A 14,412-nucleotide genomic window follows, 5' to 3' on the forward strand; every position below is an offset into this window, starting at 1 on the left:
GTAGATACAGGCAAGTACATTCCAGAAGTATTCAATTTATTCAAGGAAATAGTATACAGTGGTGGAAAGAGTACTGCAAATTTGTGCTCAAGTAAAAGTAGTTAAATGGCTAAAAATGTACTCAATTACAAGCACTGCTTTCAAAATTGTACTAGTAAAAGTAAAAACAAAACACAAAATGCTATTCAGAGTACTAATTAGTTACTTTTTCACTGGTTTAGATTAGTATTTTGTATAAATTGCACAGTTTAAAGCTTTGTCGATTCAAACCACAATCTGCATATTCTTTGAGCAAGTTCACATAACTAATCAGGATATTGGTTGTGTGAGCTTGCCAGTTGAGAGAGGAGCAAAGACAGCCACGATGGGAGATGATTGGGTCTTGAGCTGTGCTCAGTATACATATGAGTTTAAATCTAACTAACATCTAACTTACAATTACAAGAATTTTACTCAATTACAAGTGCAGTGAAAATTTAAAAATCTACTTGAAGTACAGTTACCCCAAAAATCTACTTAATTACAGTAGCGTGAGCATTTGTAAATATGTACTTTCCATCCCTGATGATATATTCATGAATTTATTTAGATTCCTGCTAAGCTATATGAAGCCATTTTGAGGACAAGTGATTCAGATATAATATAGAGTTTTGGTAAATGCTAAATAGTCACGTTTATATAGCACTTAAATACCTTCAAAGCACTTAAATGACTTTACATCAAGGAACCACTCACCTGTTCACATACACATTCATACACCAGTGTATGCAGACCTTAAGTGCCTTGCCCAAGGACACAGCGGCAGCATTCACCTGTGGGAGCTGGAATTGCACTGATTGCTCTACCACGAGCGATGTTTATGTTGAGAGTGGGATTCGAACCACTAGCCATCGGATCAGAGGATGAGCATTATACTGCCATAACTAAGTGCTAAAATAAAAATTAATTATGATGATTGTCCTAACTTTTCATCATTCTGAAACCCATGGATAGTACTCAAATTGAGTAAATGCTCAAATAATTCAAATCTTTCCCGTTCTCCCCTTTAGAACAAAATCACAACCTGAAAACAACCACTGTATCGTCAATTTTACTACTAACTGTCTTTCTTTAGTCTCATTCATCGCTCTCACTTTTATTTTGAAGAGCATTTCCTGTCTGCCGCTTTGAGGACTTTTATTGTGAAACGCCACTTCCTCCTGTCTGTCTGGGCTGGGTGCTGTTTTATTCGCGAAGAGGAGAAAAAAATAAACCATGACAAAAAGACAAAAGACAGTAACTGGACTTTAAACCAACGATGCTTTAAAACTCCTGCTTTCTCACCATGGCCATCCGGGAGCTTAAAGTTTGTCTGCTAGGGGTAAGATCCAAAGATTTTTACAACTTGTTCAACGCTAGAGACGCATTCCTTGATTTAGTTACGAGCATCAGATCACCGGAACGCTTTTGGACAACACATTACAACACATTTGGCTCATTTTTGTATGGCATTTAACACACTCAAATGCCAATATAATTCCGTTTTAACCCGATTTCCTGTATTTTGTTGTCTTAAACTTGCATCTTTTTGGCTAACTCGTAAAAAAGTGCAAATTACCGCAGTAAAAGACAGTGACATCACCCCTGGTCGTAGTTTAGAGTTATATCCATCTGCGCATGTTAGATTTAATACATTTTATGATCAGTTTGTTGCATTTTTCTTCATTTTTGAACCGTTGCATGACGCTATATTAACCATGACGTCACTATTAGATGATCGTCCGTTAGTTTTCCTGCAGAGTGTGCAAAAAAACAACATTCAGATGGATTAAAATGTCGCTTTGTCAGTGAATTTAAGGTATTTGGGGATATTTAATGATTGTATTTGTCGTTGATGAGATGAGACAATAGAAGCACAGGAGGAGCAGACACAGAGAAGAGCGATCAGACACTAAAATATGTAACGGATTGCTTGTAAATTGACCTACATAAATAAAAGGATTTGTCAGGTGTTAAGTTAGTTCATTGCTTATACATTTTTAGCAGGCTCACTATTTTGTTTTAATTACATAAAAGGGCTATGTAAATCACCTTTAGTTTAATGTGCATCAGGTAACTTTTGGGGTAGGGGGTCTGTAGCTGCTTATCTCCATAGAAATGTTTTTGTTTTGCCCGGAATATTGCGCAGTATGGCATTAAATGTATCAATTTGGGGTTGACTTGGGTGTTTTAATTGCTAAAAAAACAAACAAAAAACAAACTAGAAATATATATGCAGACTTTGTGTGAGAAGGCTTGCCTCTGCACAGCTCACACCTGTAACGTGACCTGGTGGCTCCACATGCTTGTCTCCATGGAGAGTAGTTAGGTTTAATGCCATATTGTGGAAGATTACAGGCAGAGCAATAATATTTCCATGGTCAGGCTGCAATCAAATTATTATTTTAGTCAACTATTCAGCATTATTTTTTTATTTGTTGATTATTAAAAACCATAATCAATACCACTTTAACTATACCTTAATTAGATATACTAAAGCATGAATGACTTAATTCGTAATGAACAAATCGTTTTTTAGAATGATTCAGGTTTAATGACTGCTTAATTAAGCCATACCAGCTTGTCACATCTCATCAGATCTCAGAATCTAAGCAGGGCTGAGCCTGGTTAGTACTTGGATGGGAGACTGCTGGGAATACTAGGTGCCACAGCAGGGGACCAAGTGGCAAAAACTGTCGTTGTGTCCTTAGACAAGAAACCTTACCCACATTGCCTAGTATGAAAGTGATGTGTGAGTGATTGGTGGTGGTTGGAGGAGCTCATAGTGCAGAATGGCAGCCTCGCTTCTGTCAATTTGCCCCAGGGGAGCTGTGGCTTTAATAGCTTACCACCACCAAGTGTGGCGTGAATGAATTATGCACTGTAAAGCCTCTTTGAGTGTCCAAAAAATGCTATATAAATCAAATGTATTATAATTATAATAATAATAATTATTATTATTAAGAGGTTAGGTTTAGACATTATGGTATTAATTACAGTAAGTAGTAACTCAGCCAGTGTTACCCATTGGCGGAAAGGGTACTGAATTTTTGTTCTCAGGTAAAAAGTACAGTTACTTGAAAAATAATACACTTAATTTCAAGTACAACACATGAAAAATATTATTACTAGTAGAAGTAGTAGTAATTAGTTACTTTTTAGCACAATTTTAGAAGCATTTTAGATCACACTTATATATAAAACAGGATCAATCAAAAAGTGTAAAACTTAGTTTTCTGAAAATTGTTTTAAACCACAATCAGCATATTCTCTGAGCTGTGGCCAATCAGAGCAATACTGTTATGTGAGTTTGTAGGTTTAGAAAGGAGCTGGTACAGCGGTGAGACAGCCGTGGATTTGCACAATTGTACTCCGACAGTAACTTCAGTGATTTAAAATGTAACTATTTACAATTACATTGCATGTAGAATTGTAGTCAATCAGGTTTAAAGATTTACTCAAGAAAGTACAATTACCCCAAAAAAGCTACTCAGTCACCCAGTGGTCTAATATTAATTGTATGGTCATCTTGTTACTTAACTAAAGTTAGATCACTGAGTATTGTGTTTTCAGAGAAGTTTGTTTATATTTAGCATGAACATGTCCAGACACTGTGACCAAAACTGTCAGTCGTCCTTTTCATGTGACCAATGATCTTTGTGGTTAAACAGTAACTAATGCCCCTCTGTCTCTCTCTGTGTTTTAATGGTTAGAGTAATTTGAGGTCAGTATACAAATGTTGGTAACAATAAGTTTGTAATAGCAGTATATATTTTTCCCTTCATATTGACCAATTAAAGTGTTCAAACCAAGCTTATTTTGTAATTTGTCTTATTTACAAAGTAGGGTTGTCAAAAATATTGAAAATCAGATACTAATCAATACTTATACTAAAACTTGATTCTCGTTTGAGCAGGTATCAATACGAAAAAAGTCACATTCACAGGACAGAAATGAACCTTTCCTGTATAGTTTTAGAATGATCTTGAGCTGTATCAGAACAAGTATAAGACACATAAAAACTAGTATGACGTGAACATGGATCACTATGGAAGCTACCTGGACAACTGAAGGATTACACAGATATAAGACCACATGGTAGTATAAAAGAAAGTACTACAAATGCCACTCTACTGTGTAAATAAATAGTGTTTTTTCTTATTATCATAGTACCGGAATCAGTATTAACTAATGAATCTATTTCTTAGTATAGAAGTCAAGTGTGAAATTTTAGTATTATGTCATATTTGTTATAAAGCTATATAAACCTACACCTATATGAACCTGATACAAAGTTTATATAGGTTTATTCAATAAAAAATATTTTCATGTTGATCCTTAAATGTGTATAAATTGTGTTGACCCTGTTGTCTGTCTATAAAAAAATGATTTATTGTAAAATGGCCTGATATCCCTTTATGTTCCCCTCTGTTCCAGGACACAGGAGTGGGGAAGTCCAGTATTGTTTGCAGATTTGTCCAGGACCACTTCGATCACAATATCAGCCCCACAATAGGGTAAGACAATCATCAAACCACTATGGAGAATGGATCAAAGAAGCTCGTGACCAGATAACATCAGAGCTTTGTCCTTTTTGACTGTCAGAGCTTGGACTTTTTGGAATGTTATGCAATTATGCAATTACCATTTTGTGAAAATGAATAAATATAAGTACTGTTTAATACTCCAGCTATAGACCACTCACTCATAAAAATATGCATGTTACAGTTATCAGTTATATGAAGAATTGCTATAACACATGTTTTTACTGGTCTATAAATAGGAATACAATCACAAGTGAACCTGGGATGTCATTAGCGCCATATCCATGGGCTTCAACATGGATATGACATGGATATTTAGCAAATTATAAATTTGGACCCTTTAAAACAAGATATTATATCGTTTTAATTATGAATGATGAACTGTTACCTATAACATCAAACTGAAGTCCATACATACTGAGGGCCCATCATATCAGCCTTTTGGGTTCATTGCAAACTGGTTTTAGCTGGTGGATATAGTTGTGATACAAAATGTAACATACATCATGTTTACTTCAGAATAGTATTATTCAAACAGTGGTACAAAGTAGTGGTCCAAGAAAATACTCATGTAAGTGTAAACAAGATTTTGGGAAAACAACTACTCAAGCAAGAGTAACTTAAAGAGTAACTGTCAGGACATAACATCTGAATGCAATTTGAAGGACAAAACATTATACCAAAATCTGGTATTTTCAATGGATGGACACAAAAATTTGAGAAACTATATAATCTCCGAAGGAGTGGTGTCAGAAACACAAATGTTCAAATGATTTCATATTGTCAACATAAAGCTTTTTCACTTGTAGACTTACTCACAGTGGGAAGAGTAACCACAGCTTTATTCAAGTAAGAGTACTGTTACTTCAATAAAAATATTACGCTAGTGTGAGCAAAAGTGTGTACTGCCCACTCCTGATTACAGATGTTGTATGTTTGCATCATATCTTAGGACATTGTAATTTAACAAGATCCTTGTGAAAGAAAAAATGTATATTTCCCCCTTGAATTGATCCATCACATTCTTTTTTATTTTATCTGACTCAAAAGAATTGAAATGGGTTTCAATAATAATTCCCTGATAAACAATACAGGTTCTTGTTTCCATTTAAAGTGATAGTATGTAACTTTCTGGAGGTGAAAAGTCAACTGCATGATTCCTTGGAAAAAGACCGTCAAAACAATGCTTCAGAACATTCTCCATGGAGATGAGTTTTATGGCACACAGTGAAATATGATACCCAAAGGAACAACATTTCCACATTACAGGAGCAGGCCCTACTCCAGGCCAAATAAGTCAGGTTTGTGGAAATGCAAGCCAGTGGGGCTTGCATTTCTACATTTTTCAGTGCAATAAAAACATCTAGAATGAATAAACATGCTTTTATTTTAGTCTATTTTTAGCGAAAAAGTTACATACTGTGACATAAAAGATTTGATTGGCTGTGGACATCACCATTAATTCAGTCATTTCTAACTGACGATTAGAAATGACTGAATCTCAAATTGTAAGTTGTTTGTTACCCTCTTCATTTTAAAAACATTTTATATTGTCTGTTGCAGAGCGTCTTTTTTGACCAAAACTGTGCCGAGTGGGAATGAACTACACAAGTTTTTAATCTGGGACACAGCCGGACAGGAACGGGTAAGAGATCTTTCACCATCTAAAATGTTTATATAGATCTCTTTTTATTGGCTTCCTCCCATTATGCAAAGACCCATGTACTGTCAACAATATGTAAGGATTCAGTTACATGTATATACAATCATTATCTACTTCATTCCAGTCTTGTTACACAACTAGACAATCAAACTCGCACATTGTCTTATTTACTTTGTCTGTGAAGTTATAACATTCATCTTCTTGACAATTTAAAGATGCAATATGGAATTTTTTTGGTGGGGATGGGTCTGCCGTCTGCTCGTCTGCATTGGAATGTTGATGATGATGCTTTGCTTGGAAGGTTCCACTGCATGACATTCAACTTATTCATCGTGCATTTATTCAATTAGAGGGTTTTTTATTGCTAAGAAAATAGTGTTGTCACAATATCACATATTTCAAACTCAATTTCAATACTAAGGAATAGACTCAATACTGATTTTGAACAAAGTGATCATTTTAAATATTGTAATTTTTAATACAAGATAATACAAGATAAAATTTGTTTATTATACCATGTGGTCTTAACACTAGTTCTGATAAAACTCAAGATGAAACTGTTCAGGAAATATGATTTTTTTCAGTATTGATACTTGCTTAAATGAGTATCTAGTTTCGATACTAGTTTTGGTATTGATTAGTTTCTGATTTTTGATACTTTTGACAACCCTATAAAAAAATAGGTAAGTATAATGCCATAATTTGGAACTTTTTTCTTTCTTTCTCCCCATGGAGTCTAGCAGGCGATGGACCTACCACCAGCTAGTTAAAGACTGGGAAGACTATTTCGGGTTTATCTGTTCTAAGCATCTCTCTGTTCCTCGTGATGAGTTATCACTATTAAACATGGAAAATTGCAGGTTCAAAGGTCACCGTGACATTACATCATCTCAGTGATTCAGCTGATGGGAGGAGGGAGGGGGTTGGGAGGTGCTTATTTCCCAGAACAGCTGACTGTGTGGAAAACTTACACAAGAAGGAAATACTACAGCCAGGAGGGTTTAAATCCATATATTTGTTGCATTCTTCGGCCTTGTACATAAACAATTGGACTGAAAGCTATAGTAAAATCATTGCATATTTTTGGTAGACATTTTTACATTTTTTTTCAATGTTTAGTTCCCAAATAAACAAGTCTAACCTAAGTTTAATGTAAATTTAGAAATCTAAGATCTAAATACTTAAATCTTAGTCATCTCAAACCTTAAATATAACTTAAACTGCCATCTGTTTATTGCTAGGACTGGACAATTTGAGAAACATTTAATATTTGAATATAATTTAACTCACACATTTAAATCCCCTCATATTATTTTGAAATGGATAATAAAAAAATGTAATTCTTGTATGTATAATAATTCGTTTTGTCTTAACTCTGTCGTGTTTATGTGTTTTCCAGTTTCACTCTCTAGCGCCTATGTACTATCGGGGATCTGCTGCTGCTGTTATAGTCTATGACATCACCAAGCTGGTAAGAAACTTATAAACACTTCACTGAACACAACATAATAACATCTGTTACTGCCAAACTCTAGCTGACCTTTCAGTTCCACATATTAGTGTTGTTATTGTGTGAAACAACTGTAGCCGAGTTAGTGCTCCATTGTGAAATTGAATAGCTTTTCCATCATCGTAAATGTCCTATAACTATGGTTGCGCAGTTTTCCTGGTTTCTTAGTTGTGATGCTCTGTTCTACATGTTAATTGCATTTGGTTTTAGGGCTGAAATAAGTTAATCGAGATTGTGAGTAGGGCTGTAGTTGTTTAGTCGATTAGTTGGTTGATGGGGTCTTGGGGGGATATTAGTCAACTAATCATTTTATTTAGATTATAAGGGTTTATATGGGGCAACAGCAGAAAGGTGAATTTTTTGAGTGAGTTAGCTGAAGATACGTAACAGTTTTGAGAATATTTGCCACGCCCCATTTTAGTCAACTAATCAAGTGGCAGAACATGTCTTCTTTAGTCGACTACCCTTATCATGAGATGCTTATATGTGGGTGACGTTTTGAGCAGCTCCCCCTTGTGTTGTTTTGTAGGACTCCTTCCAGACGCTGAAGAAGTGGGTGAAGGAGCTGAAGGAGCATGGCCCTGAGGACATCGTGGTGGCTATCGCAGGAAACAAGAACGACCTGGGAGATATCAGGTACCACACACTTTAAATACAATTTTCAGCCAAGCCACATAAACTAAAACTGACACCAAGTTTGGCAGTGTTTGACTTTTTTGTCAGCACAAATGAACTGGTGAAATAATTTTATTTGCAAGAGCATCAAAAAGTGGTGGCATTATTTAGGAGTGATTGTTGTCAGTTGAAAAAACTTTAACGAACAAATATGCAAAATTGACTTTTTTGAACTTGTGTTAGAATATTGTTCCCTCATTAAAAACACACCTGGTGCTGTATTTAGCTTCATTCACACTGGTTTCAGTAATCCTCTGTAAAAAGTCCTTACCCTCTGAGCCTCACGAAACACTTTTGGGGATTGTGATATAGAAGCCCTGCACAGTTTCAAGTCCATACATCATTTTAAGCATTTCTGCTTAATGTAAGCGCATTAACGTGCTTACATTAACATGTCTGGACACGTTCCTCATTACTAAGTTTAACTGTTTTTCACCATGGTAATTCCTTCTGCTGCCAGTAGATGGCAAGCTGCACCATGATCAGAGTATATTGAGAACTGAGGCTGTGAAATTGTTTTTTTTTTGTTTTTTTTTAGGCATTATGCTAATTAAATTCCAAAACAAAGGTTTTGGAGTGCATGTTTAAAGGCCAATAACAATACAAGTAATGCATTATTTTTTTTTTTAAGTGATACAATTTATACAGCAAATTTGTGGACCCCATCTTTAACAAAATAAACCAGGTTCAAGACTGTGTATTGTGTATTTTCTGTCTGGATATTTCTTTCAAAAACAGCAAATCTCCTATGTATCCTTCCATCCATCTGAAATTATAATATCAAAGTCATCTAACAAAAAACAACTGCATAAATACTGCATAAATCTGGTCTGTGTGTCCTGCTGTTTCTGCAGGGAAGTCCCCATGAAAGAGGCGAAGGAGTTTGCAGAATCAATATCAGCTATTTTTATAGAGACCAGTGCGAGAAACGCCATCAATATCGAAGAACTCTTTCAGAAAATCAGTAAGTCTTTCATTTGGTTGCATCCACCTGTCTCATGCACATCCACTGCTCCACTGCATGGTTATCTATCTACATGTTGTTATTATTTTCAAGGGTTCATATTATGCTATTTTCTGATCTGTGTTGTTATAATGTTAATGTTATAATGTTTTTCCTCATCAAAAACATACCTATAGTTATGTTTTGTTTCATTCACTTGTGTAACGTACAAACCTAAAGTTTGTACGTTACACAACTCTCCAACTGAAATTACTCCATTTTGTAATGTCATGTGGTAATACACGAAGTTCTCCACTGTATTTTTAAACTCCACACAGTCTCACTAGAATCATTTGGATAATTTCAGCCCTGGATTTTCCAATCTTTACTAAATAAAAAGTAAAAGGTAGTTGTTGAACTACCACTTCATGACATCACTATTAATAAATAAAGTGTTACTCAAACACAAATAAAGGGTGCTTGAGTAACCCTTTATTTATTAATAACAAAGGGTTACTCAAACGTGTGAATGAAACAAAGCACAACTCCAAGTATGTTTTTGATGAGGTAACAACATTTTAACATAGCTTAAAGGTCACAAGAGTCAAAAATATAAAACCTTTACATTTTTGTAGCATTTATGTTTCCTGCAGTTGTGTCCAACACAAATCAAAATCGCAATTTGAATTCCCAATTAGCAATCCATAAAGTCAGCACTTATTTAGGTAATATAATGTCCACTAAACATAACAAATTATCCATAGAGTCGTATTATGTATAAAACCTGATAACTCTGTCATGAATAATAGATTTAAGTCTAACTGTACTTTAGAGCTCTACATTGATTGATTTTAGTCTCAGCTGCCCTGGGGTAGGCTGACAGAAGCAACGGTGGCAAATCTGTGCTATCAGCTCCTCCGACCAAAACCATAATAACTCACAAACACATTAGATTCAAACTGAAATGAAGTGTCTTGCTTAAGGACACAACAAAATAACTTGATCACTGTAATTGTTATATAGTTCCAGTTCTAGGCCAATAGAAAAAATGAATATCTTTGATCATACATTCACTACAAAAGGCTTATCCTTATGTTTCCTGTCTGTGATGGCACTCAAATGCAGACATGTACGACGGAGTATAAAGGTCACTTAAATAAAAAAATGATGCGAATAGAATAAAGTCGTAGCATTTCGACATTAAAGTCGTAATTTTACGAGAATAAAGTCGAAGCCAGAAAAAGTCGTAATATTACGAGAAAAAAGTTGTAATATTACGAGAATAAAGTCATATTTTTATGAAAATATAGGCTGCTGTGCGTGAATGAGTGACCAGTGCGTTATGAAGAATTTGGAGCATTTTGTTCAGATATAGCAATTTCCAAACTTCCAAATCTGTCTGGTTCCTCCGACTAAACAAACTCAAATGCTTGCAGTGTCCCTTCAAAGTACTTATACTAATGATAGTGCGGTGATGGTGGGCTAAAAGACACAGTATTTCATTGTGCGTAAACCCCAGTTGAAAGTTTATCTGAACAAAATGCTCGAAATTCTCCAAAACGCATAACGCATTGGTCACTCATTGCACAGCAGCCTGTACTCTCATAGAAATACGACTTTATTCTCGTAATATTACAACTTTTTTCTCATAATATTACAACTTTTTTCTCGTAATATTACTTTTTTCTCGTAGCGCCCGCATAATTTTTTTTAAGTGGCCCTTATACTCCATCGTAGACATGTGAAAAATCAATAAAAAAAAAAAAAAATCAAATCAATGTTGTCCTTTTTTCAGGTAAACAGATCCCTCCTTTGGAAAACACAGAGGTGGAGAGTAACGAGTCTTTTAAACTGAACCGACAGCCGCCTCCTCCTGCCCGAAAGTGCTGCTAGTCTCACCACCACGGACCACCACCATCCAGTGTAGTATAGTATATCCACAGTCCATAAGGCACTATAAGACACAGGGCCAGACTGCAAAGAGAAGCCCGTTATTCCTCCCGTTCATGGCTCTCAGCTTCATATTATTGAAACTTTGCAGTGACATCACACTGGGGGTGTTCTGCATGTATGTGACACAATGCACACATCCATGTTTGTCAGAAAAGTTTTTAACATTTTCTGAAAACTGAAGAAATATTACAAAATGGATTTAAACAACACATTTTCAGGAGCCTATGATCAATAAGAGCATTCATGGTCACGATTAGGTGTTTGATCTACAACAAAAAAAAAAGATGAGAGTAACTAACTGAAAAACAGGCTAATGCTAGCTAGCTTGTGCTAGCTCGCTTTAGACAGAAGTGTACTCCAGTTAGCATCCCACCTCCAGGAATGTTGATGACATCAGTTGCAAAGTATAAATTTTTAGGACTCCTTCCCATTCAAAATATGCACAATTAGTTTTTTACATTTCATTATAGATATTATCACCCTCCAGTGGTGTTTGCCTGTATTACATCATATAATGCACACTGTGGCACTAATTATGCCTGCAGGGTGCAACTCATGGCGGAGAAATTGATACATTTCTTTTCTTTATAGTAATTTACTTGAATTTTAAGTAAATGGATTCTCTGAAGATTATTTAGTAACTTTTACCCATATAAAAAAAATGTTGCTAAGTTGGTCGTCTCTTGCCTCACCATTTCTTAGGTATAATGTATAATTGAGTACTCTTACTTTACTTGACTCTTACTGTTTTAAAGTAACTGCGCAAAAATAAAAATAGCTGTAAAACATGCACAAAACATTACTGGTTTAATACAGTGACTCTTGTCAAAAGTATCAAAAATCAGATACTAATCGATACTATCAACACTAGATACTCATTTGAGTTAATGCTAAAAAAGTCACAGTGATGGTACAGAAATGAACCTTTCCTGAATAGCTTTAGAATGATCTTGAGCTGTATCAGAAGAAGTATAAGATCACATAGGCTAATGTATGCCCTTGGACCACTATGGAACTTACCTGGACAACTGAGAAATTATATAGATATAAGACTGCATGGTAATATAAAAAAAGTACTATGATTAAATCTTGAAAATCACAGACTATTGTCTAAAGACAATAGTTTGTGATTAATTAGTTATCATCGTGCTATCAGAATTAGTATTATGTATGGAGTATATTCTTTAGTATTGAAATTGAGTTTGAAATTTTAGTATCATGACAACACTACTTATGCCACAGCATTTAAATATTAACTATTAACAGTGTCCATCTATTAATTTTGCTTCTGAAGAGAGCGGCTGGCTGTTTTTTAATCATGTTTTATTTTTGTTTAAAATGTTTTTTATGCCAACAGTGTCTTAAATGCATTTAGCTTCACATTCCAGCGTCATGTGTTTTCCACTTTTGCTGTAAAATTGTACATTTATTCAGTACATGATGTGATCAGGGCTGTTTACAGAGTACTGAAATTTCAGAGTACAGGGAACAACTGCAAAAAAGGGTTGTGTATGATTTTTATTACTAATATTAGGAATCAATTTCTAAAACAAGGGAAATTGTATGACTCAGCATGATGTTAAGTCTTATATGCCGCTTAATATGTGCCTGGATGGGTATTGTAGTGTAGGGGTCCTGTGTTATGTTTAACGCGGGGTATAGGGCAAAAATCTATTTTTGGAGCTTTCTACCATGTTACAAAGTTGTTCCTCATCAAAAACAGGCTTGAAGAGATTGCTCAGAGCTTCAAAAATTAAACTGAATCTAATTAAACATGTTAATATAGCATTTTCAAAACAATAAATGGTAACATGGTGATTTAGATATGTTATGTGTTAGCAGTTGATACATAGGGTATTATCTGCTAACACATAACATATATAAGTGTAATACCCACTTTTTAATCTACATTTTTGTTATACTTTTTACTTATCAGATACCCTCCTGGGCTCAAAATGACCTGTTCCACCTTGTGTTTACAGGAATAATATATAATTTAAAGATGCAATATGTAACTTGCTTGGTCAAGGTTTTGCTACCTACCTGTCTACCTTCATGGAGACAAGAAGGTGACACCACCAGGCTAAGTTACAGGTCAGATCTGTGGAGAGCAAAATTCACTTACAGTAAAAATGCTTTTCAAGATATTTTCAGCTATAAAAACACATGTTATTGAATGAATGCACAATAAGTACATTTAATGCCATACTGTGGAAAATTGACGTCAAAGTAGTGACATCCCAATAGAAACCAGCTGGCAAAAAGTTACATGTTGTGCCTTTAAATTGCAAAACATATCATTATAATACCCCAGTTAAACCACTTAATCCACTATGCTGTTCTTAAAATATGAACTAATGCCTCAAGTATCTGTTTCCCGCCAACACAATTTTAACCTCATGCTGTAAGCCATTTGTGCCTTTATTATTGTATTGTCTTCCATTTACATAAGTGCCTTTGTAATATTAGAATATGCATGATGTTATTGTCAATACAGACTAATGTTTATGTATAGGTCATAGTAAAGCTGCCAGTTATGTTTTACCAGCCTGTACAATCTGTAATAAAGTTATATGGTTCTACTTTATTGTGTTTTGGTGTCTTTGTTTAGTATCAGAACTCTGACATGCTAAATGCTAAATGCTGTACCATGCTAAATGCTAACTGCTCTGTCATTGCCCGATTTGGCACCTTAACTTGTCTAACTTGTGTTTATTTTGAGTTCTGTCTGCTATAGCCACACATATTGATCAGCTTGAATGTATTCATATACAAGTTTGACCATTTCCTACTAGGAAAAAATAATCGTATTTGACCAGAATCATCAAAATTAGAAGTTTTAATTGTGCATCTTACATGCATCTAACAGTTAAATACATCATTTTCACAGACTTTGAACAAATCAAATCAGTAAAACCGTTTCTATTCCAAGAGTAAATTTGATCAAAGGAATCTCAAAAATGAGGTTTGTCGTATGTCCAGTTAGTATAGCAACTTCAGAGCTTGCACCAAAGTTTCTGGGGCATGTACAGTTTGAAGAACTGTGCCAAATCAGACAATGACATGCTCTACCATGCTAAACACTAAATATTATTATAGATGAAAA

The 14,412-nt window shown here is 34.9% G+C and overlaps 1 protein-coding gene across 1 annotated transcript; it reads left to right on the forward strand.

The window, feature by feature from the left end:
* The first annotated feature begins 1,187 nt into the window (after positions 1-1,187).
* Positions 1,188-13,892, forward strand: rab31 (RAB31, member RAS oncogene family). Its single transcript, XM_033982483.2, has 7 exons — positions 1,188-1,360; positions 4,456-4,535; positions 6,126-6,207; positions 7,625-7,696; positions 8,265-8,371; positions 9,265-9,374; positions 11,149-13,892. The coding sequence occupies exons 1-7, from the start codon at positions 1,325-1,327 to the stop codon at positions 11,244-11,246; spliced, it is 585 nt and encodes a 194-aa protein (XP_033838374.1). The 5' UTR covers positions 1,188-1,324; the 3' UTR covers positions 11,247-13,892.
* The last annotated feature ends 520 nt before the right edge of the window (positions 13,893-14,412 follow it).

The sequence above is a fragment of the Periophthalmus magnuspinnatus genome, chromosome 17 (assembly GCF_009829125.3).
Source record: "Periophthalmus magnuspinnatus isolate fPerMag1 chromosome 17, fPerMag1.2.pri, whole genome shotgun sequence".
In the NCBI taxonomy this organism is placed as follows: domain Eukaryota; kingdom Metazoa; phylum Chordata; class Actinopteri; order Gobiiformes; family Gobiidae; genus Periophthalmus; species Periophthalmus magnuspinnatus.